We start from the raw sequence: 24,331 nt of genomic DNA, 5'->3' as shown, positions 1-24,331 counted from the left end.
TGTATCTGTTTTACAGTAACAATTCATTTGTTTTATTTATTCTATACACATTTATAACGCATTTTATCTGTGAAAAAAGTAATGAATGAAGATGTACATTAATATACATAACACATTACTTGAGCTTGCTATTTATTAAACACTTATGATTGATTTTTCTGAATTTCACTATTGTATCAACCAACGTATTTATTTTACTCGCGGTATGTTTGCTTTTCGTTCATGCACTTTTCATGACATAATTGATTGATCATTGCCAAATGTTACCTTACTTTAATAATTGCTTCTTTTATCTATTTTATTATACTTGTAAGTTCATATATATATATCTATTTGGCATCATCCTGCATCGCTAATTATTCTTTCATTAAGCTCAATTGCTTTGAAATATATTTAGTACTTTTTTTTTCTATATTCTTAAATGAAAGTTTATGTGTACATTGAAATTGCATTTTTGTATTTTATTTTTGAATAGTATTTTTCCCTAAAATTCTAAAATTTTAGAGACGCGGCTATTTTGGTTAATCTTCTTCATTATTTACGTGATGAATTTTGTGATCTTTCGCGTTTTGATCAATTCGTTTGAGTGAATCATAACCATTAGAATTTTGAAGAAATGTGCACCACCTGGGCTGTACGAGACAATTTAAAAAAATTTTAATTATTTGCAAACGCGAGAGAAAAAAATATTCTAACTAGAATATTTATTTATGCTACATAAAGTTTATTCTTAAAAATAGTTTGCATTACTTTTCAAATAGTTTTATCCTTTATTAACTATAAATACGATATCATATTGATGCTTGTTTTTTATTTGAGCTATGCATAAAATCTTACTTAAAACTGAGAATGCATTAGACTTAGATCTTGAAACAAAGAAAAATCATTTTGATTGAGAAAAATAGAAAAATGGCATGATTAAAAAAAATCTGACTCAAACTAATGATACGATCTCTCAATAGGTTGATATCCGTGGAGGGAGAACTGCGCCGCGAGCAACAGAAGATGTCAGCGGCGTTGTCGTACAAGCAGCGCGTGATCGATGCGCAAGAACAGCAGATCGCAGCCCTCGACGCGGCGAATTCCCGTCTTATGTCGTCGAATACAAGACTCTTGTCCGCATTAAGTACGCTTAGAGAACGGTATCAAGGAAACAACAATAATAAGTCCAGCAGTAGTGGCTCTAGTAATGTTTCTCCCACTATTAACAGCAACTCAGCCGAGATGCATCAAGTAGCGGGAGCTGCTCTGCTGCAAGAAATAGCCGATCTTGCGGAATTGAAAAGTTCAACCTGTTGAATAGAGCTTCTTTAACGATAGCTTTTATAGTTATCAATCCAAAGTATGATTTTCCGGTTTAATTAGAAACTACGATGTCCATTTGTTGGATGAAATTGTAAATATTTTGTGAATGATTACAAGTGCGAGTGTAACTTTCCTACAAAAACCTAAAATATCGACAATTAATTTTGTCTATGAAAGCCAGAACAGATACTTCGATATTTTTACTTCGACTATATTTGTAAATATGCAATGTATAAATATTTCCTAATAATAAGTAATGACAAAAGTATCCAAAGCCAATATCCTTTGAATTTTCACAGTGACACTTATCACGAGAAAAATAAAGGTTTTATTGAGATAGAAAGGAATAAAAACAGATAACAGTATTATCGTGTTTACTTAATATTAACTTGTATTTATTACAACAACAACAAAAAACGAAAGGGTAAACGTTTTAATACAATTTTTTCATACATAATTTTGTATGACAATATCGAGAAAAGATGATGAGCTATTTTATCTACCAAATAGATGCATGTGCATTTTTTATATTTACAAATATAAGGGTCTCGAAGTATTGAAGTTTGTTGTTGCTTTGCAAAACTGTAAGAATGAATGCTTATAGCGTAATTGTATGAATAAGTAATATTACGTTTGGAATTGAGAGGGGCTCCCGTATCTATAAACATTTCATTACATATTATGATATATATTCATAGATAATTGCTTTAAACAAGACATTTTGAGATATCACATAACAAATTTTTACCAGATTGAATGTTTTTAGATATTAACGATTAAATTATATTTACTGAAGCAAAATCAGTAGTACAGAAATATTAATAACCAAAATTTTGTTCTGATGTATTATATATGTATAATTCAAATTACCTAGTTGAAGCAATTCATTGGATATCGATAAATCCTCATTTGCTTGAACAACGTGTACGAAAATTTTTTGTATTATATTTAAATGAAAAAAGTATTTACAATGTCCTTTCATTGTTTGTAGGCACATGCTGAAGAACACGCAAAAAAGCGAAAGATTTGCTCAGAAAGAAGCGCAAATATTTATTGAAAAAAAAAAGAAATAATGATAAGTAAAGAAAAGACTATTTAAACGATGCGATTTATCTATGAGTTGAATGTACAATTGTTTTTGAGTTGAACCACTGTTTTGTACAATAATTTTTACCATGTGTATTTATAGTAATGTAAGTTCTAATTTTATCGGTGCACGTGGTTGACGAAATTAATAGCAGATATAAAGACAGTTGTAAATTGTCAATTTTAAATGTTGAATATGAGAATTTTTACTTCTCTTTCTTTGATTGCATCTATTTGTACATTATACTCGAATTTATTCGTGTGCAATTTTTTAAAATCTTACCGAAAGTAGCGTTGATTCTTACTCGTGCTATAACAAGTATGAGCTAAAAAAATACTTTACTTATAAGAGTCATTTTAACTGCTTCGTATTTTAAATAAAAAATTTTACGAGACGATTAGAAATGATATTTAACGAGTAGTTCTTACCAAAGATATTTATCAGCACCGACGGAGAGTGTGTATTATTAATATTTATAATAAATGAATTCTTATTTGAATTTATGTAAAATATTATTGAAACTCTTTTCTTGTATGCTTGCGTATTATTATTATATATTATTAAACTTCGAAAAATTCATATGAAAATGAGTATGACTGAACTTGAAAAATTCACTGTGCATAAATTGTTTAATTGTTTTAAAAAGTTACGAATCATTATATGATTATTATAACTAAAACTCACCATACAGTGACGTATGAATGAAATTATAGATGAGTGATTGGAAATACAAATGACGTGAAAATGATAATTGCTAATGATTATATTGCGAAAAATTATAAAAGTATTAACTCGTATGTATGTTCAATAAAATTGTCAGCAAGTTATGATGTTTTATGTTCAAGTGTAAGAATATAATTTTTTTGTACAAGTGTGGTTACAGTGTATAGGAAGATACATTATATTATGTTGCGTTTCTTTTTCTTCACTCAGTTTTTGTACTTTCTTTCACAAATACAAATTCATACATTGTATATGTATTAATCTGTTTGCTTTTTAAGCAATCGCATGTATACAACATGAGATTCTTATACATTTAATCACTTACTAGATTTATATATACAAATAAATGAATGCAGTAAACGACAAGATGTTTTTCCGATAAAAGATATCTATTTATGAAATAAATAAGCAGCGTGTTCATCTTTATTAAAGTTGCATATTACTATATTTTTTTCTGTCATAGAAACTGTATTAAGCATATATGAAGCATTAGATCTACACACACAAATAAATAATATCAATCACTATATAGTTGTCTTATGATTCATTTTTATTTTATATACCTACAGTTCAAATAAGATCGACTCCGAGTACAATATTTTTAATAATTCCAATATATTTAATGGAAAATAAATATTTACATTTTCGAGACTTTTTATTTTATTATTGCATTAAATTTTTATAATTTTAAGTTTAAACGTGGAAAAAACTATACAAAATACATTGCTTAATATTGCATTCTAACTATAAATAATATTTAATATGAGGTGTATTTTTACAATTTTTAATATTTTCTTTTTCCATTTAATGTAAAGTTAAAAAAGTACATAAACTATGGCAAATTTTTCTGTTGTTATTGTTTCTTTAGATCGTCAGAAATTTGATTTATTATATCAAATTCAGTTATATTATCTTATAGAGCAGCAATATTTTTATCAATCTTCAAGTATTTCTTCAATATTAAATATTATCAATTTTCAATATTAAACACAATTACACAATAACAATTCAATAGTTTTGAAACTATAATTATAATGTAACTATTTATAAATGATAATTTAATAATAATATCGTTTCATTACCGAGAAACAATCAAAAAATTCACAGAAACAAAGTTTAGTTAACGATAAATTATTATTATCTTTTATACAAAAAGTATATTATATTTTACCATATGCCACAGTGTAAAAGTTTTAGTTTTTAGTAATTTAATAAAACAAAAACAAAGATAAATTTGATGGTTCATTTGGAGAAAATGAAAAAATCATTTTTTCCAAAGAATTAATTTTTTCAAGTACAAAATATTTTTCCTGTCATCATAAGAAGTTATCAAAAATGATAATTTAAAATTTAAGTTTCATCAGTCTCATAAGTTGGTGAAGATGCAGAGTACGTCGGACTCGTAGGAGAGTAGCTTTGAGCTTGAGGCGAGTAAGCCGGAGAAGTCGGAGAATAACTTGGCGATGTCGGTGAATAAGAATGACTAGTTGGCGAGTAGGTTGGTGACGTAGGAGAGTATTTGGTACTTCCTGGAGAATAAGTCGGAGATGTCGGAGAATAATTAGGGCTGCTCGGTGAATATTTCGTACTTCCACTATGCTGTGGGGAACTTGGCGAATAACTTGGAGATGTTGGCGAGTACGAGGGACTCGTGGGCGAATAAGTGGGAGAAGTTGGAGTGTATTGCGGGGAAGTACCAGCGAACGATGGCGAGGTGGGAGAGTAACTCGGCGAAGTCGGAGAATACTTGGGAGAAGATGGCGAGTACGAAGGAGAAACGGGCGTATAACTCGGTGAAGTAGGAGAATAACTGGGACTCGTAGGTGAGTAGCTTGGGCTAGTCGGTGAATAACTTGGTGACGTTGGCGAGTAACTAGGGCTTGTGGGTGAGTAACTAGGACTCGTCGGCGAATAACTAGGTGAAGTTGGAGAGTAACTTGGACTCGTAGGTGAGTAACTTGGACTAGTCGGGGAGTAGCTGGGACTAGTTGGGGAATAACTGGGTGACGTTGGCGAGTAACTCGGACTCGTTGGTGAGTAACTAGGACTAGTCGGAGAATAACTGGGACTCGTGGGAGAATAGCTAGGGCTCGTTGGAGAATAACTCGGGGATGTTGGTGAATAGCTAGGACTCGTTGGTGAGTAGCTCGGACTAGTTGGAGAGTAACTTGGGCTAGTTGGAGAGTAACTTGGACTCGTTGGTGAGTAATTTGGACTAGTTGGCGAGTAATTCGGTGAAGTTGGTGAGTAAGTAGGGCTCGACGGTGTCATGCTTGGCGACATTGGCAATTGGTAAGCCGGACTCGTTGGCGAATAGCTCGGAGAAGCGCCACTGGCTGGTGACATTGGATAAGGACTCATACTTGGTCCAGGACTGCCAGGACTTCCCGGTTGAGGCGAAAAAGCGTAAGCGGGAGATAAGCCAGACGCGTCGGATTGTCCGGATGGAGAAAAACAGGCCCCTCCAGGCGTCATTCCACTACCTAAGCTAGGAGACATTCCTATGCCCCCATATCCAGGAGTTTCTCCTAGCCAAGGAGTTTTGAAGCCCGACGGACTCATACTAGGTGTACTGGCGCTGCTGAAGAAAATACCCGTACTACCCAGTATGTTGGCATCTGGATCTAAGGGGATCTCAATACCCTGTTTACATTTTTCTGCATCGAGTAAAAGATCGAAGCAACCAGTACCGATCCGAGGTAACTGACCCATAATTATGTTTTCCGATACACCTCTCATGGGATCGACTTCGGCGTGCGAAGCTGCATCCACTAACACATCGACTGTTTCTTCGAAAGAACACCTCATAAGGGCGCCTGTGTCTTGTCTGTTAATGCCATGGCGAGTAATGGCCATGAGATGTCCTTTGGCGGTCATGACGTCGCAAAGCAAGGCCAAGTGACGGTAGTTGACGTACAGTCCATAGAATTGCAGCACAGCGTTCATCTCTTTCTCGACGGATTTTCTTACAGCTTCGATGCCCAGTACTTGAAATATCTCGCAAATATCATTGGAGAAGGTTCGCACTGGGTCAACATCGCGTTCACTCAGTACTTTCATTAAACTTGTGCCGTCCGTTTCGAGCAACCATTCGGCAATTGCTTTGAACTCGCCTGTCTCCGTTATGATGATTCTTTTCTTCGCATCAGTTTGAGGCAAGTGCATGTATACTTTGCCGATTGCCTCAATGCCCTGCAGAGTCATGTCGCTTAGCATATTGGCTTCGATGCAACGAAGAAACATATCGTCTTCCATTTTATCAACAGCGTCTTCCATGTCAGACGCATCGGTAAATTTATTGTCTTCGCTGTTCATGATACGAATTCGGAGAACGAGTTTTTCGGCGTTATCGTCGTTGAATATGCAATTCAAATCGTCGCCAAAGCCTGCATTAATTTTCTCGGCTATCTGCTCCATCGTCAACTTTTTATCCGTCATTCTTTTGCGATCGAGCTCGATACGTAGTAACCAAGGTGAGATTTTCGTAGGATCAAAGTCCGGCATCTCGTAGTACACATTGACGAATTCTTGATCTTCAGAAATTACCGTATTTTGAGGATCAGGATCATAATAAATTGCCGTATTTGCAGTAACTTTTTTGAGAGTTGTATGCTCGAGCCGGCAAAGAACGTTCTTTGCTTTTTCGGCATCTCTGGCGGCGGCTCCAGTGAGAAAAACGGTCAAAGAAGGCGCTTTGGGCTTTTTACTGATGTTGATGATTTCCTTCAGTCGTGGCACTCCGAGAGTTACGTTCTTAGAAGATACTCCAGCGAAATGGAATGTATTCAATGTCATCTGTGTGGCCGGCTCACCTAAGGATTGAGCGGCTAAAGCACCAACCATCTCACCGGGTACAACCTGCGCTTGCTGAAATCTAGTTTCGATTTCTCCTATCAACCATTCGAAAGCTTCGCTAGACAGTCTAAATTCTTCCGAAACGACTTTGGTGCACAGAGTCGATCGCACCAAGCATTGAAAGAGCAATGTTGCATTTTCATTGGCTTGCTTACTCAGTCGATCTTCACCTGCTACAATTACGCACTTGTCCAAAAGTTCTTTGACTCCTTGAATTACTTTCATCGGGCTCAAATCAGTTGGAGCTCGTTTGTTGATGCGGAAGATTTTTTGCACATTCCATATCATTCGCTGTAAATTGCAAGGAAGTACAACTTTTGATTCGCCACTTGGAAAAATTTCCCGCAGAGCTGCCCTGTCTTTGTTAAGTTGTTCCCACTCTCGTTCCAATTCTGACACTACTTCCCCAGAGCCCATCATTTCTCGAACGATTTCCTCATTAAATATGCGCCTGAGATATCTCTCATTGCTCGGATCGAACTTGAACTTTTTCTCGAAAGCCTTATTACTAAGTTTTATAGTAGGTAAATTTTGAAATTCAACAGTTTCTCCGCATAGGCCGTCTTCGCCGTAACGTAACTGAATGAGTTGGCCAACGGAGTTTCTGACCGTACCGTCGTAGTGAACCATCACGGACTCCATAGCCTTAATTAAACGACGCTGAATGTAACCAGTTTCGGCAGTTTTTACAGCAGTATCAATAAGACCTTCGCGACCTCCCATAGCATGAAAATAAAATTCCGATGGTGTCAGTCCAGCTAAATAAGAATTTTCCACGAAGCCTTTGGATTCCGGACCATAGTCGTCCTTGATGAAATGGGGCAAAGTACGTTTACGAAAACCAAATGGTATTCGTTTACCTTCTACGTTCTGTTGTCCTACGCAAGCAATAACTTGAGAAATATTGATGTTTGATCCCTTAGACCCTGTAATTTAAAATAATTTATGTCAGTATTTTGTGATAAGTAAGTTGCTTATAATATATATTAGGGTCAAAATAAAACTTTTTAAAATTTTTGTCCGCACGTATGTCACCGATCTTGACGCGCTTTTGGTATTTTAGAGTACATGGTAGAAAAGTGCTAAAACCAAAGTTTTGGATATATCGTCCTAAAACAATTATTTTTGTAAAAAAGGGGTTTTTGGCTTCAAAAGGTGCGTTTACTTTTTTGAAAAAATTTGAAAAAATTTGATGTTACTTTTCTTAATGAAATAAAAAAGTGAAAAAATTTTCGAAAAGATTATTGCATTCTAACGCCGTATATGGATTTTCAAAATTTTCAATGATTTTTTTTGAAGGCCTGAAGCACTCAAAAAATCTGAAAAAATTCAAGGTTGTTCAGTTTATTGGAAAATATTTTTGTGAATTTTTTCAGATTTTTTAATTGCTTCAGGCCTTCAGAAAAAATATAGATAGAAAATGGACGTTTATAGAGAAGGGGGGAGGGGGTCCAAAATTTTGGTTTTGGCACTTCTTTATCATGTACTATAACATACCAAAAGCGCGTCAAGATCGGTGACATACGTGCGGACGAAAATTTAAAAAAGTATTATTTTGACCCATTGGTGTATGAACTCACCTGATACCACCATAGCCTTAAGATTGTTGTATTCAGTCAAAGATTTTTTCGCAGATCCTCCAGTTTTATCACGAGCATCGTTGAGGATTCTGTTTACTTGGTTTTCGAAAGTCTGACGAAGAGTATTGCCAGGTGTTGGCTCAAGCTCCATATTATGAGCTTTCTGAATAACCTCTATGACATCTTCTTTGGCCTTTTTAATAGCTTTCTGAATTTCCATATAGGTTTGAGGATCAGCAATGGTATCGCCAATACCAATGGAATGTCCCTCGTACAACAACCAATTATTGATAACAGTTTGAATATTGCCATAGAATTTACCACACACATCGTGTCCCAATTCCAGCATGCAAATATGTAACAAGGAACCGGCCGAAGTACCGAGTGTTTTTTTACACAAAATGCCCATTATCAATTCCCCGTGTTCAACCATAACTTTAGTGTCACCCGGTGAAATCCACTTATACGGCCCATCGTCTTCTTCATCTGGGTGTGTACTGTGTGTTCGTATCATATTCACATTTCCTGGAATAATTAGGGAAAATAACTGTTTGCCAGTCCAAAGAGGTTTAGGTTTGAGGATGCACGGCTTGGGGATCTTGCAATCCCAGTTTGGTAAGAACATGAGAAGGTTCATCATTTGTTCTTTATCGATAAACACGTCTCTCTTTGTCATCTTCCGAACAGCTGTCAAAGTATCCTGGACGATACCCATGACTGGTTTATTGGCTTGTGGGGTTATAATTTGACGAGGAGTGACGTGAATATTTTCCACTTCCGCTCTGGTTTCCATTGATTGAGGTACGTGCAAGTTCATTTCGTCCCCATCGAAGTCGGCGTTATAAGGCGAGGTGCAACTTAAATTCATACGGAACGTACTCCAAGGTAAAACTTTGACTCTATGGCCCATCATACTCATTTTGTGAAGAGTGGGTTGGCGATTGAAAATAACTAAATCACCATCCCTGATATGTCTCTCAACTTTGTAACCGTACTCCAAATGTAGATCCGATGGGTTTGGATGAAAGCGCAAGTCGATACGATCGCCATTATTTCTGATGATGTATTTGGCCCCGGGATAACGGGTATTGCCTCTTTGCACGAGTTCCTTCATGAGGTTCTTGTTGCAGGGTGTGACGATTTCCGGGAAAGTGAGGTTTTGCGCGATGCTTCGAGGGACGCCGACTTGATCAATTCTCAAATTTGGATCTGGCGTAATGACGGTTCTCGCTGAAAAATCGACGCGCTTTCCCATTAGATTGCCTCTGATTCGACCCTCTTTGCCTTTCAAGCGAGCTTTGATAGCTTTGAGTGGCTTTCCAGATTTTTGCATGGCCCTTGGCATACCAGGCATGTCGTTGTCGACCAGCGTGGCGACGTGAAATTGCAACATTTTCAAGTTTTCGTGTAAAATATGAGCAGCTGCACCGGACTGCTCGTTCTTCACCAATTCATTGTTCGACTTGATGATATCCGAGAGCTTATGCGTTAAATCGTCCTGATTCCTAGCCGAGCCGTACATTACTACTGCTGGTCTGACCGAAAGCGGTGGCACCGGTAAGGCGGTTATTATCATCCAATCCGGCCTCGCGAACTTGGGATCCATTCCCAGAATGAACGACTCCTCGTCTGTTATGTGCCTGAGAATTTCCCAAGCTCGTTCGGCAGTTAGTGCGATTTTTTTTTCTTGCGTATCTTCGTTCACATGCTTCCATTCCGCTGTGATGTCCAAGCCAGATCTGCGTAAATTTGGCTGATATCTGCCACAGCCACCGTGGCTCAACTTTTTGTTCGGATCCAGCACTAAACCATCTTTATTGATATCCATTTCGTCACCTCCTTCGCATATTTTTTTACTTTTGCATAGATCGTAAACGAAAGTCAAACGCTTTCGTGGTTGACCTTTGGATTTCATGACTATTTCTTTGATTTTTGGATTTTGCTACAACGATTATTTTCGACTGTTTATTTCCTCTACGTTCAAAACATGATTTTAATTAAATTGAAGCATTTTTATACTTACGGGACTGACCAACATTTTTGAACAGAAGAAACATACGCATCTCAGAATTTTAATCGTTTTGGTGATGAAAGCAATATGGAAAACGGGCTTGGCAAGATCTATGTGGCCAAAGTGTCCCGGGCACTCAGTCATGTTGCCAGCACAGGTTTGACATCGTGAATTTCTTTCAATGACGCCTTGTCTTGGATCCATAAGGCCTCCAAGTTTTGGACGTCCACCTTCCATAGTTTCGGCATAAATAATGCCTCTCTCGGTAACTGACATTCGTCTCTAAAAAACATCACTCTTTTTTTTATGCGAATTAAGATGTACGCGGACACTATTAGTGGATGTCAAAAAAGATTTTCAGTCAGGTCAATCATATTATTTGTGTTTTTCTCTTAACTTTCGGCACTTTCAAAAGTGGAAATGTCGTGTCAAACTATATAGATGACGGATGTTAGATGCAATTCTCAAATTGTTGCATTTGACGTTTCACGTGATTCTGTACACTATAATTCGTAGGCATGCGACATAGTATACGGCCTGTCGTCACCAAGTCGCTAAAACTTATGCGAGATAATTCATGTTGGAACTGAAAAATGTACTTAATTATAAGTACAGTGACTTTTCCTACTTGTACGTTAAACTCGTCCGTGTCAATGTCAAAATTCGTTCGATAAAATAATCAGTCCGGTAATCAAAGAGGGCCGAAAACTTTTCATGACAAGTGTCCACAGACTATCGTATCGGTCGTTCGTCTGACATTCAATCTCAATACTTTGTCAATTCATTCGAGCGGATATTCGGATAGGAGCGATCGGATATTTTGACAAAAGCTTACGATTTCATCGGGCGATAGAATGCCGAACTGGACTTTTTTCACGGTGCGCACCGTTGCCTTCGAGTCGGATGTGGCCATGTTCGCACAGTTTCTGCAAGTACACTGACGGCAAACCAATGCGGGGGTGCTGGCCGCTGAAGGGATGAAAGCGTCGCGTGCGCAACAACACCAACGCCGCTCCCCCTATATATATATATATATATATATCCATCACGAGCCGCTGAGTTGGCCGGCACGAGCCGCTCGATCGTAACCGCGCATGCTGAACAACAATGGCAACCACTCACTCTTGCCTTTTTCTCATGCTTGTGTAAGACAGAAAGAGAGAGAGAGGAAAACGTTCACTCGCTAGAGAAAGTCAACTTGCTGCAAATCAGTACCGAGCCATTCATATTCACAACTACTCATCTGTTTTTCCTGTCAATTACAAGCAAATTGATCTCGAGATGCAAACAATTTTTAAAAAACATGAGCTTGCAATAGATTTATGATACTTATAAAAGTAGTGGTGAGTTTGTTACCTAATCATTCAAATGGTTAATTAAAAATGTTTCAACAATTTCTATAAAAAAAATCTCGTTGAAAAATTTATTACTTGTTGCTAATTACATTAATATCCAATTAAAAATTATAGCTAAAAAAAATCTGCCAAAAAATTTATAGTATAAGTAAAAAGTAAGAGCTAGATAAAGAGAACTTATTTACAACACGAAATCTGTTCATAAAATTGCATCGACAGAATTTTCAAAATAAGGATTGAAACTTGAAAATACCAGAGCTAGCAATCAATTTTAAATACAAGTTGCAAATTGTAGGTAAGCAGATGGCGCTGCAAACGCGGCGCAAAAGTAGCAAAACGACGCAATTGCCAGTGAGCTCGTAACAATGCATCGAGCAACATGAGCAGCTCCGAGCAGACGGTCGCGACGCCTCGGATCGTCAACAATGAAATCGATTTCTCCATTGTCTCTCGCGATGGAAGAAAAGAGCATTACCCGCAAGAACTCCAAAAACGTATTGATCGCCAAGATAAGCGAGCTGTCATCTCCTGTTTGGGCAGAATTAAAGCTGATGCCGAGAATAATGAGAATCTGTCAAAGTCGAAGACGACGCTCGACATTTTGGTGCATTTATTGTGCTATCCCGACCACGAGGTCGTTAATGCAGCCATTAGCGTACTCGCTAATGTTTGCTTGGTCTACGAAGCCAGGTTGAAGGTAACTTAATTTAAACTTCTATTTATATGAATCTAGGCCTCTTTGCACTTAAAATTGGCACGAAAATATATTATTGTATAATATTATCAGTGTTTATACATGGTTGACCTGATTAATTTTTTCATTATTTATTGTGAACATTAATTTTTTATCTAATGATTTTTACATCTATTAACAGTTGACGTTATTTATTGTTCAATAGGTTGAGAACACAAAAATTGTACGCAACACATTGAAAATTATAACTGAAAAACCAAAAGGAAATGATGTTCTTCTGTGCAGAGCATGGAGACTTATAGGAAACTTATCTGCATGCAGGTCATTTGCTCAAGCTTTTATCACAGCTGGTGCTTTTGAAATACTATCTGATCAGCTTAGCTCTAAAAGTAGTACAGCATTTAACTTGATGGCCATTCGAGCAGTCAGGTAATAAAAATATAAAAAATTATTATGGACATGATTATTTTTATTAAATGTAGATTTTTGTTTATCACTTACATTTTTTTATTTTAGAAACATATTAACTTCTTATAATGAAAGTCGATCCAGATCCAGTATTCACAATATTATAGCTGCAATGAAGTCTATATTTCTTGCTGCAAGTAAAAAATTAAATGAGACTAAATATGTGGCTCTTAATGATACTTGCATGAAAACTATGCTGATATTTGCCACTTTGGTAAAGGATGATCATGAATGTGCAAAGCATTTGATTCAAGATGATGATAATGATATTTTAAAAACTATTCTGCTCCTTTATGAACAAAATGATGAAATTGCCATTAAATGTATATATCATCTATCCAAAATACCAGAGTGTCGATTAGAGCTAGGCGTCTGCAATGTTATAAAAGTGATCGTTACCACAATCAACAATACCAATGCAAGTCATCATTTACTCAGTAAAATTGTATCCACATTATGTTATTTCTGTCGTGATGGTACACATCGTTATAAAATACGATGTGAATCTGGTGTTCATGTAATGATGAATATTTTGAAAAACAAAGAACATCAAAGACTTCATCCTGAAATTTTACATGCCCTTACTTTGTTTACTTATGATGACGATAGTCTCTTGGTTATGGTACAGAATGGTATTTTAGACATTATAGCAGAGAAACTTTCAATAATGGTAGAAGAATGTAAAATCACGAGAAATGAAAGTTCCACATCTTTAAAGCGTAAAGTAGAGTCTTCAAGTAATACCAACTATTTTGAAGCTAAATGTTACAGAAAAAATTCTGGAAGGTAATTTTCAAACTTTCAATAAAGTTAATATTTTCAATTTTTTATAACATACATTTTTTTCATTTTAAAGATACAGTTTGGATTATCCTCGCGAAGATTGGAGTCCGAAAAGTTCAAAAAGTGGATCTTCTTCTCCTCCTCCATCACCGCCCTCAAGAATCATAGAAGAAATGGAAGAAACAATGCATAGTACTGAAGATGATTACAGTCCTGTTTGCAGCGATGCAGAAATGGACAATGATAATCAAGAAGAAATTGTTTCCCTCACAGGTTTCTCACCTGCTATAGTAGATGATTCACAAGATTTGGGGAAAAGCTGTAAATACGAATTTAACCGAACAGTCAATGCTTGTACCTTATCACTGCTAAATACTCTAAGTTTTCCAATTTATACCGTCGAAAAACTTTCTGATCCAGCTCTAATAAAGCCTCTTACTGCATACATTAAATTCACCAAAAACGAAAAAGCTTCAAACATTCTCAAGAGAATTGTTGCGTAAGTTAAACAATTTTTTATTTTTTTTTAAATTCAGCTCAACTTGATCTAATACTAAATTGTTTTTTTACAGTAAAGTAGTTTACTTTTTACCTCTCTTGAAACAAGGCTTTGCTCTTGAAGTTGAAAGTCTTCACAATGCAGAACAATATATAAGCCAATTAAGGAGTGTAGCCGAGCAAGGTGGTGTAGTAGGTGAGCTGCAAAATATTCTACTACGAAGTCATGAAGATAGAGCCATTGTTGTTGTTTCCATACCATTTCTTATAAAAACAAAGACTATTTTGCGCACTTTATTATTGAACGAAACGTATAGTGGCCTGCGTCTACTTTTTGATATATTGGCTAATCAAAATCATGATTTGTATGAAGCATCAATCGTAGCGATATGTAAGTTAGCAAATACTTTAAATTTGAAGCCTGACCCTGCATTTCAAAATCGAACAGATTCTACTACTGAATCTATAGCGGTATGTTTAATATTTTTAAGTACAACTACTAGTACTATTCAATAATGGCAATAAATTAAATTTATTACATTTTAGGGTCGTGAACGTAGTAGTTCAGGAACCTCGACTATGGTGACTTTTGAACTAGACGATGGAAGTACAGTGGAAACTTGTCGACAAATGCTATGTGAGCATTCAGAAGTTTTTTCAGCTATGTTTGAGGGTGGATTTTCAGAATCTGGTAAAAGACGTGTAAAACTTAGTGAAACATCAAAAGATGGTTTGAAAGTACTTATTTACGCTATGACTGGAGGTAGACATTGTCTCGATCGGCCTATCGAGGCACTTCTGGATGCTGTTTTGTTAGCTGATCGATTTCTAATGTCAGATATATCAGAAATGTTGGTGGAAGCATCATTGAGAAGCCTTGATTATTCTCGTTTGTATCGAGCTTGGAAATGGTCACGAAAAAATTGTTGCGATGAATTAAAATTATTTTGTGTAGAGTCATTTCTCACAATGAATATGAGTAGTGCGCAGCGTATTAGTGCATTTAGAGAATTCGCAGCTGATGAGAATTTTAATGAATTTCTGAAAACGGCTCAAGAATCTATAACGTTGGTTCGTCACTGGTTTACGGATGATGATGTGAGGGTATATGGATGGTCATGGGAAAAAGCCAAATGGAAGATCGACAAAGTTGTCGGAGATGTAACATTTACTGGTCATTAAGCATAGAAATAATAACGAGTTATATAAATACTAGAACCTGTGATTTTATTTAAATTTTTTTATAAAATGATTGATACTATTAGTCTTCAAAATATTGTAATGTACATAAAATAAACTATCTAGTATAATAAATTTCATTATGTTCAACACTTTCACGTCAGATAAAAATATTCTAAAATAATTGTTTACTCTAATCTTGAAATTTATCCAAATAATTTTTGTTATAAATGGAGTTCTTTTGAATAGGCTTATTTATTTTTAAGGTTTTTTATATTTTTGTACAAAAATTTTGGCCGATACATTTTGTTCTCAGATAATTTTTAACAGAGATTATAATTATATTTATATTTATACCCGTACTTTTTGAGATCACTCTAATTATAAAACTTGATATTATTTAAGAATGTTTAAATTTGGGCAAAATTTAATTTATTAATTATCTGCTAAATTTCAATTGTTACAGTCCAAAGGAATTTGAAATTAATCTAATTTTGTATTTGATTGTTGAAAAACATATTTAAAAATGATGTATAAAGTACTTCACAACCCGACAACCTTATTTTAATGAACAATAATTATATCTAAATGTGTAATAAAATAGACATTTTTGATTATTTCTAACTGATTATTATTTTGATATGCCAAAATGTTACAAGACTACATACTTGCTTTCAAAATCTAGAATATAAAAAAATAATTGTTACTCTTTTTTAAAATTAGTTACTCTTAGTGATCTTCATTCATTTCAAAAATAAATTTAATAATTAATCGACTCGGTCCTATCGCAACGTAATTTTTAATCTTCCCAGTGATGTAGCATACCTCTGTTGAATAGATTGTGATATAGAAAACTATATAATTGTAAATTTATTATACAGACAAGTCAATTGATTAAATATATTGAGAAATATTCTGACAATTAAATTTATTTAAAAAATAATAATTTTAATCATTTTCAAAAAATAATTAGTTCCATTATCTTTGTATTCGAGGTATGTATGTATATTAAACTTTATATTTCTGATTTCAAAGCTAACATTTAAATTATTTTTTAAGAAAATTTTTTCTCTACTGTAGTTTGTAATTAAATCATCTTATCGGAGCGAAAAAATTCTTGAGCACCCATTTTCTATGTAAAAGTTAATGTACTTTTTGAATATGAGTTTATAATTATTCCTCTGATAAATATTAAAAGAGTTATAAACAATTTACTGCGAAAAAACACGATTTTGTATACTGAAAAAAAAATTTATTTCAAATTTTTTTATGAGAGACTTAAACTGTGGCTAATAAACTCATATTCAAAAAGTATATTAAATGTTACGTAAAAAATGGGTACTCAAAAATTTTTTTCGCTCAAATAATATGATTTAATTACAGACTACATTACAGAAAAAAATTCTGTCCGTCTGGGCGTTAACGGTTTAAATAAACTATTTATTATGGTGCTTCCAATGCTTTACATTTAATACGTTGATCGAAATTTTTTCTGCCGGATGGTGCCACTAGCGGGTACAAAAACGGTACACACTGATTCTCATAACAATTAGTAAAGAATCAATTTAACGAATAAAAATGCAAGTTTTGCGGGTTTGTTTTACGTTCATCCGTAAATTACGTAAGAATACGATTTTTTGAACACATCTCCAACGCTGCTTTTATCATTAAAAAAATGTTTTACTAACAAAAATCCTTATAACCTTTTCATTATGCAACGCCAAAAATTAATTTCTGTTTCTTCTTTTGTTTTACTAAAATAAAACCACTTGTTGCTAACTTTTTTGTCAAAAATAATTTAAAAAATAAATTTTATTTTTATGTTTAGCGTCAGTTACTTTGATAACCGAGGATAAATTTGATAAAAAAGGAATATTCTGATAATTTTTGCAAGGTCCAATATTAAAAACTCCAATTAATGTTTATGATTCCCGCATTTTTCACAATAAAAACTCGCGTATACTTTGACTCGCGAACTTCATATTATTGTAGATAGCGACCTATAACATATATTGCAATACACATATGCGCTTTCAATTCATGCCTATTTATCTGGCCGATTGTGATGAAACAATGCGTAGTTAGTCTATGTTGCGCACCGATTAACGTTGTTATCGTAGCAAGGATCAATTATTGAGAGGATTTTATTTTTATATTATTACAAGGAGGACCAAATATGAGCCAAATAGAATCGGTTACTTTTTACAATGGGAATAAAGTCCCTGTTATTGGATTGGGAACGTGGAAGGTAAGCATTGATGGTAAAATATTAAATCCTCAAGTACTTTATTATTTCACTTACATCGAAGGTGAAACTTTTGACATTGCTAGATTATCTCGATATGAATTACAACTCTTGTTCATTTCAATCATTCATTTATATATTAAATGAGATGAGAAGGTTATGATGCTAGACATTCAAATTTCGATTAATTAACATTTTAAAAAGTAATTTTTTTATGGTGTGCTTCGGGTAACAAAGTATTGATAAATAAGTAAGATCTAACGAGCATAGGGAATTATTATTGCTTCATTTAATGAGCATAAAGCGAGTTAAATGTTAATTTACATGTTAAAAATTATAGACCATTATTTTTCAATGATCAAATAAAAACTCCGTGATCTTATCTATTTTTTTACGTAGCTGGCAATCGATCTACAATAATGTATACCATTTTATAGAGATAAAAAATAGACAATTCATTATTTATATATATTTATAAGATTATTTAGTTCAAAGATAATTTATTTTGAGATATAAATAATTCAATTAAGAAAAAATCCAAAATATTTTTAGTCGAAAGGTGAATCAGCAGTGGAGGTGATCAAAGATGCCATTCGAATTGGTTACCATCACATTGATACTTCACCGGTTTACGGTAATGAAAAAGAAATTGGCGAGGCAATAACAGCTCTTATTAAAGAAGGTGTAGTCAAACGCGAAGACTTGTTTGTGACCAGCAAACTGTGGAATACCCGCCATCGCCCCGACCTCGTCGAATCGGCGCTCAAGAAGACCTTATCCGATTTAAACCTTGAGTACTTGGATTTGTACCTTATTCATTGGCCTTTTGCTTTTAAAGGTTTGTATATTGATTAAAAACTTCTTTTATTTTATTTTTTATTTTTTCAAAAGTTATTAAAATAATTTATGAATTGTAGAGGAAGATGTACCATTCCCAGAAGGGCCGGACGGCAAAGTACTTTTCAGTGACGTCGATTATGTAGATACCTGGAAAGCTATGGAAAAAATTCACGAGAAGGGTTTGGCTAAAAACATTGGCGTCAGTAATTTCAACTCTAAGCAATTGCAAAGAATTCTTGATAATTGTAACATTAAACCAGTAACTAATCAAGTTGAGTGTCATCCATATTTACCTCAAGTTGAATTATCGGAATTTTGCAAATCAAAAGGAATATTGATAACCGGGTACAGTCCTCTTGGTTCCCCAGATAGACCTTGGGCTCAACCGGGAGATCCAAGTTTACTGGAAGATCCTAAAGTTAAAGGGATTGCCGAAAAGTACAACAAGTCACCAGCTCAAGTAGTTCTTCGTTATCAGGTTTGTTATATTTATAAGATTTTAAGTGGAAAGTATATTTATTTTTTTTTTTTTGCGAAAATATATTGATTGTACGTGGAAAATATATTTATTTTTTGCAATGCTCAGGTACAAAGAGGTCACATCGTTATTCCAAAATCCGCTTCGAAAGTGAGGCTTCTAGAAAATACAAAAATTTTTGATTTCGAATTATCGGAGGAAGATATTAAATTACTGCACACTTTTGACAGAAAATGGAGAGTCTGTCCAATGAATGGGTTAGTATTCGTTAATAATTTTAAGTAAAATTGAATTATGATTTGAAAATTGTAAAAAATAATTTTTATCGAAAAACCATTCCACATTTCAGATCGGTTGAACATAAAGACTATCCATTCCACGAAAAATTCTAAGTGCAATTATTAGTAAAACATATATTTTCATTATTTTTATTTTTATTGCTGTTTTACTAATTTTGAAATAAAAATGTATATCACTGTTATATTTATTACGCCAGAAAATAAATGTTTAACATAAGACTTTTTTTGTAATTATTAAAAAAATGTATTTGTGACACCCGAAAGCTGTAAATTCGTTTGTAAATGCACGAATTTTGTATTTATCAAAGTAGAATTATTTTGTATCTTTTAAATTTTTTGAATCATTTATGAACATTGACAATGATTTATGATCGTAAATTATTTACGATTAAAAAATGAATTGAACATAGAAATCCCAACAGTCATACATTGCTATAATAGTCTATCATATTCTCATAAAAGTTTCGTGTAACGTATTTACTGCTCCTCAAAAAATGTTACTTTTACACAATATGCAATGTATTTTTATAAAAATTTTGGACAACACCAATTATATATACAAATTTAATTATTTACGCATAAATTTTACTAAAATTAATTTTTTTCTTTCTTTGTATTGTAAAAACTTTATCTTCTAAAGAATGGAAAGTCTCTAATAAATTTAATTGTCAAAGATTTGAAGCTTTGTGTACTCAGAGTACTTTGGAATCGTAATGACTTCAGTTAGCAATTATTTTAAATTGGATATATCAAACTCGGTCAGTTAAAAAGCAAATTCGAAAATATTTTGGACGGGCGTAGTTAAGCGATGATACTGCTTAGCTGTTATCTGTATCCGAAATATACTCGATAAAAAAATGAATAAACACTAAATTGTGATTGCTAAGAGCTATGACCTTGTTCGTAAATTTCAGGGCCTCGCACCACCAATGACGACTGATGTGTCAATGTCGCCGTTTGATAATGAAATTCTGAGTATACGTACACGTGCGTATCATATGGCTATTTAACCAACCCGAACGGAAATAAAAAATCTCCCTCGTTTTCATACACGACGTATATTTATTCTGCTTTTTCAATATTTTCTCAATATCTATAAATATCAGTTCAATATTTCTAGAGATATGGACCGACGTAAAATGAATCACCATCGATACGTTTCCAATCATTTTGGGACGGTTATTGTACTGAAACTTGTACTGAGTCATATTAAATAATTTTTTTGTTAGTAAAGTGCTTTTTATGTTTTTGAATTTTAATATTTTGATAAATTTGATGACCAGAGCTTTTATGAGGTTTTAGGTTGATTATAGTATCGGCGCTTGGGAGTCTCCCACGTGACTCAATTCAGACCTTGTGGTGCTATATTTGGAAATCCAAGTAAGATGTAATGAAATTTTTCAATAAAGTTATGAAGAAATTCAGTTTGCTTGAACCCTAATTTATAAGTTGAAAAAATTTTTAATAATTAGTCAAACGAATAAATAACTCTGCATGATGAGCATGAATAGAAACAAGTTGCCGTTCAAGCACAAATATAGGGAAGATAAGGTACATGTGTACGCTCCTTTCTGTTTTTTGCTTTACGGTATAACAAGTAAGATAAGTAACGACTTCTAGTTTGGGCCCATGAGATTGTGTAAAACACATATTTATGTATATATATATATAGCACTTACACGCATGTAAGCGTGTTCTGTGTATACACTTCACACATGCACACACTTATATACACAGTGGAAGAGATAGCTGAAAGTCAATGCCCTATTGAAACAGCAACAAACTGATTCATGCGTGATAATTTCTTATTAACATTAGAATACATGAGCTCTCTCGATTCTTTCTTTTGTTTTAACAAGCTGTTAATAATTTGATTTTAAGATTATGCGGTAGCAAAGTCATTTCTTCAGATTGACGACCAGAAATTTATCATCAATTAAAAATTTTATACACACATTTTTAAATTACCAAGAAATGATTTTAATATTATCACTCAAATAATGATACGTCTCTGAACTACTATATGAATGTAATTTAAGTAAAGAGTACTTATCAGAACGTTCTATGTTCTTCACACCAACGTATGAATGGTATAATTTAATTTTTTTTTTTCACAAAAAAAAATAATATTTTGGTAAAGTATAAAAAATATTTATTTTGTTTTAATAATATCTCTTTTTAACTTGTCAAATGAATTTATTGGATAAATCCTTCAAAGTACTTTCAAATTACATCATCAACTTTTTTATTTCGTGAAAATACTAAATGAAAATAGATAATTATTTTTTCGTCATTTTTAATTGTTTGCAGGTAAACAAACCTTACAATCAATAGAAAAATTTTGGTATTTTATCATTCATTAATGTAATTAAGATCGCAAAATTTTAATACTCTTAAAATGTATTAAAAGGTAACTATAATAAATATAATAAATGCAATATTACATCAACATAAGATTAAATTATTTACCATTCAAGCTCGACGAACTGTACTACCCTTTCGAGTCATACACATGTGTGAAATAAGAAATAAATTTACCAATTTCCTTTGCAAAAAATGTTGTCAGTGTGTGAGTGTATGTAAGAGAGAGAAAGAGATAGCCAGAAAAAGGTATCACTCACAGCATCACGCAGGCATTGACTTTAAAAAAAGTCGCATCTTGCACGTATGGAAGTATTCGAAGCATCTGTCAGCTCGAATGATACATGTTAAGATTCATTACGCGATGATTTGTTGCGACGGAAATTATTTCAGCTCTGCGAAGTTTACCACAGATAAAAGTTTTGATAATCTCAAAATCGTTTATTTTTTATCTAAACAAATAACATCTTTATGATATTTAAAATCATTAATCAAAAATTAATTCGTTATATCTTTGTATTTTAAGTAAAAAAACAAGGTTGAAGACCCAAAGTTTAGATTTCTATAATACTTAGATTTCAATGTTAATGTGATCATGAGGCCCGACTAAGCATAAAACTCGTGTGTAAATCGCTCCGTACGATGTATAATAATAGAATTTTTGACATCAGCTCGAATACTTCTTTTATTCTATGGCTTATTTCCACGGCCACGCCAGCAAAAGCAGAGTTTCGTATGCGATGTACTCTTTTTGTAACTCAGGAAGCGCCTCATATCTCGAACTGCCGAGCGCTTGATAAATTAGTCTTTTATATATTTCGCTCGTATTCGCATATACACGTACTCTGCTTTAAACGTACTTATTGTAGAAGGATGTAGATTTTCCTTTAAAACTTGATCCCGAGGCTGGAATATTTTTACTCGAATTTTTCGATTTCCGACAAGTATCATCGAATTTTTTTCGATGGGTTCGTAAGATTAATAGTTGCAGTTTATAACTATCCGATTAAATCGATCCTTCATTTGTAAAACATATAATTAACTATTTTTAAATAAATAAATGCAATAATACGTCCCATTACTCACAACTCTGAAAGAATTATGTAAAAATAACGGATAAATTGCACGAGTACAGAACGAACGAGCTAGAACCCGGAAGATAAACGAAGAATTGAAAGGAAGAGCATTGCATTGGGTACAATGTACCAGTGAACCCGTAGCTCATCTATATACACATGCGCACTTGTGTCCCTACTCTAGGACGTTTGAGAGCTACGGCAAAGACCTCCCTACATATTGTGCCGAGTTTTAGAGGGGGCAATGCTGAAGATTTGCTTCCACCACCATATCAAATATACCCCTCGAACTTTTTTTTCGAGCATCGCACATCTTTCTCCATAGCAATAGCCACGTGTGCTGCGAGTGTATCATGTTCGTCTGTCGAGTGCTGAGCGCGATTAGTTTTGGCAAAATTTTGGCTAGCAACATTTTTTGATAATTTTTTCGTGGGAATGCGTCTTTGACAGTTTTGACTTTTAGCGATAAATCGTGGCCGCACGCACACGACGCAATATTTTATCGTTGCCTTAAACTCCATATTCATCATGTGATACCAATAGTTTTATCGAGTATGACTTTACGTCACACATCGTATGACATTTTTTCGGCTTATTCCATTATCTATGCCATTTCTAATCACAATCACATTTTTTCTATAAGAAGATGTTGTGCGAGTGGCTGAGTTTAGAATTTTTTTACCGATGCCAAGGCTCGAGCTGAAATGAAAACAATCCCTTGTACTCCCCTGCAAAAGACAATATTTTTGGAAACATACGAATTCGTGTGCTCTCGAAAATCTCTTTAGGTTTTTTTCCACACACTTCATTGTCTTTCTGGTCTATTGTCATGCGCGCCAACAAAAAAGATTTCGTTCGTAGTATTAGCTAGAATTCGGTGTGTATTATATATATAGATCGAAGGCGTTACAAGAATCGTGCGTTGCGCTGCGCACCCAGTGCTACAGCGACAATTGGCATCAGAGCGTGGGCAGAATGTGAAAAATAAAAAAACGAGGCGCAGGACGCTGAAAAAGTATATAATCGCCAAGACGATGCATCCATCTCCTTGGACAAAAGTGCGCATACGGCTAAGGCGGGGGAGTACACGGTGTCGATCGCGCGCAAAGCTGCTCCTGCACGGAAAATCCATGCACCGCCGGCACGAATACAGCCCAAAGGATAGTTCGAAGGGTAAATTTCCCGTGCAGGCTGCATGGTTAGAGTAGAGCAGAGTAGAGAGAGGTATATCGAGCGCAGGGGAGAGTTTGCAAAAACACGAGTTTGCGCGCATTATATAGATATATGTATGGTTGGAGAAATTTTGCGGAGGCATCTAAGGGTGGGGAGAAAGGTTGCGCGCGGCGATTCACCAACGCAACACAACGCAGCAGCAGCAGCAGCAGCTACGACGACGACGATCACGTCGACCACGACTACTACTACTACGCGACGACGACGACGACGACGACGACGTATAGGAGAGCAGAGCGCGCGTTCAGCGTTAGAGGTCAT

The 24,331-nt window shown here is 34.4% G+C and overlaps 4 protein-coding genes across 13 annotated transcripts in view; 3 read left to right on the top strand and 1 right to left on the bottom strand.

Moving 5' to 3' along the window:
- LOC106649480 (disabled homolog 2-interacting protein) overlaps nucleotides 1–2,928 on the top strand; it is a 130,497-nt gene extending 127,569 nt beyond the window's left edge. For 7 of the 8 annotated variants that reach the window (XM_023458840.1, XM_023458836.1, XM_023458833.1 and 4 more), the window contains one exon: nucleotides 963–2,928. In XM_023458840.1, coding sequence (XP_023314608.1) covers nucleotides 963–1,299 — 337 coding nt within the window. In that variant the 3' untranslated portion in view covers nucleotides 1,300–2,928. The remainder of the gene's footprint in view (nucleotides 1–962) is intronic. The other variant, XM_023458831.1, reaches the window with a different exon arrangement.
- A 1,502-nt stretch (nucleotides 2,929–4,430) lies between these two features.
- LOC106654973 (DNA-directed RNA polymerase II subunit RPB1-like) lies at nucleotides 4,431–11,474 on the bottom strand. Of its 2 annotated transcripts, XM_014375186.2 has the most exons (4): nucleotides 11,397–11,474; nucleotides 10,574–10,843; nucleotides 8,551–10,492; nucleotides 4,431–7,896 (listed from the first exon to the last, which is right to left on the bottom strand). In XM_014375186.2, the coding sequence occupies exons 1-4, from the start codon at nucleotides 11,472–11,474 to the stop codon at nucleotides 4,466–4,468; spliced, it is 5,721 nt and encodes a 1,906-aa protein (XP_014230672.1). In that variant the 3' UTR covers nucleotides 4,431–4,465. The 2 variants fall into 2 exon arrangements, with proteins under 2 accessions (XP_014230672.1, XP_023314569.1); XM_023458801.1 differs by lacking the exon at nucleotides 11,397–11,474 and having other exon boundaries at nucleotides 10,574–10,977.
- An 808-nt stretch (nucleotides 11,475–12,282) lies between these two features.
- On the top strand, nucleotides 12,283–15,713 carry LOC106660032. The gene is made up of 6 exons (XM_014382846.2): nucleotides 12,283–12,613; nucleotides 12,816–13,039; nucleotides 13,127–13,864; nucleotides 13,935–14,360; nucleotides 14,434–14,830; nucleotides 14,906–15,713. The coding sequence occupies exons 1-6, from the start codon at nucleotides 12,296–12,298 to the stop codon at nucleotides 15,539–15,541; spliced, it is 2,739 nt and encodes a 912-aa protein (XP_014238332.1). The 5' UTR covers nucleotides 12,283–12,295; the 3' UTR covers nucleotides 15,542–15,713.
- A 1,856-nt stretch (nucleotides 15,714–17,569) lies between these two features.
- Nucleotides 17,570–20,480, top strand: LOC106659593 (aldose reductase-like). 2 transcript variants are annotated; one of them, XM_014382210.2, is made up of 5 exons: nucleotides 17,570–17,786; nucleotides 18,336–18,621; nucleotides 18,701–19,101; nucleotides 19,210–19,358; nucleotides 20,315–20,480. In XM_014382210.2, exons 1-5 carry the CDS (start codon nucleotides 17,715–17,717, stop codon nucleotides 20,331–20,333), a joined length of 927 nt encoding a protein of 308 aa, XP_014237696.1. In that variant the 5' UTR covers nucleotides 17,570–17,714; the 3' UTR covers nucleotides 20,334–20,480. The 2 variants fall into 2 exon arrangements, with proteins under 2 accessions (XP_014237696.1, XP_014237688.1); XM_014382202.2 differs by lacking the exon at nucleotides 20,315–20,480 and adding an exon at nucleotides 19,451–19,584.
- Nucleotides 20,481–24,331: the final 3,851 nt, after the last annotated feature.

The sequence above is a fragment of the Trichogramma pretiosum genome, unplaced genomic scaffold (assembly GCF_000599845.2).
Source record: "Trichogramma pretiosum strain Unisexual culture from Peru unplaced genomic scaffold, Tpre_2.0 scaffold100, whole genome shotgun sequence".
In the NCBI taxonomy this organism is placed as follows: domain Eukaryota; kingdom Metazoa; phylum Arthropoda; class Insecta; order Hymenoptera; family Trichogrammatidae; genus Trichogramma; species Trichogramma pretiosum.
Note: the sequence above shows the minus strand (reverse complement) of the source record. Positions and strands in the feature narration are given on the sequence as shown.

Bases quoted from the DNA above. Each gene is read 5' to 3' on its own strand.
- LOC106654973 (XM_014375186.2), bottom strand. From the start codon at position 11,474: ATGGCCACATCCGACTCGAAGGCAACGGTGCGCACCGTGAAAAAAGTC. The intron at 10,493-10,573 runs GTAAGTATAAAA...TAATCGTTGTAG, and splicing joins CAAAAATGTTGGTCAGTCCC to CAAAATCCAAAAATCAAAGA. The intron at 7,897-8,550 runs GTGAGTTCATAC...TTTAAATTACAG, and splicing joins TAAGGCTATGGTGGTATCAG to GGTCTAAGGGATCAAACATC.
- LOC106660032 (XM_014382846.2), top strand. From the start codon at position 12,296: ATGAGCAGCTCCGAGCAGACGGTCGCGACGCCTCGGATCGTCAACAAT. The intron at 12,614-12,815 runs GTAACTTAATTT...ATTGTTCAATAG, and splicing joins TCTACGAAGCCAGGTTGAAG to GTTGAGAACACAAAAATTGT. The intron at 14,831-14,905 runs GTATGTTTAATA...ATTACATTTTAG, and splicing joins CTACTACTGAATCTATAGCG to GGTCGTGAACGTAGTAGTTC.
- LOC106659593 (XM_014382202.2), top strand. From the start codon at position 17,715: ATGAGCCAAATAGAATCGGTTACTTTTTACAATGGGAATAAAGTCCCT. The intron at 18,622-18,700 runs GTTTGTATATTG...TATGAATTGTAG, and splicing joins TTGGCCTTTTGCTTTTAAAG to AGGAAGATGTACCATTCCCA. The intron at 19,102-19,209 runs GTTTGTTATATT...TGCAATGCTCAG, and splicing joins AAGTAGTTCTTCGTTATCAG to GTACAAAGAGGTCACATCGT.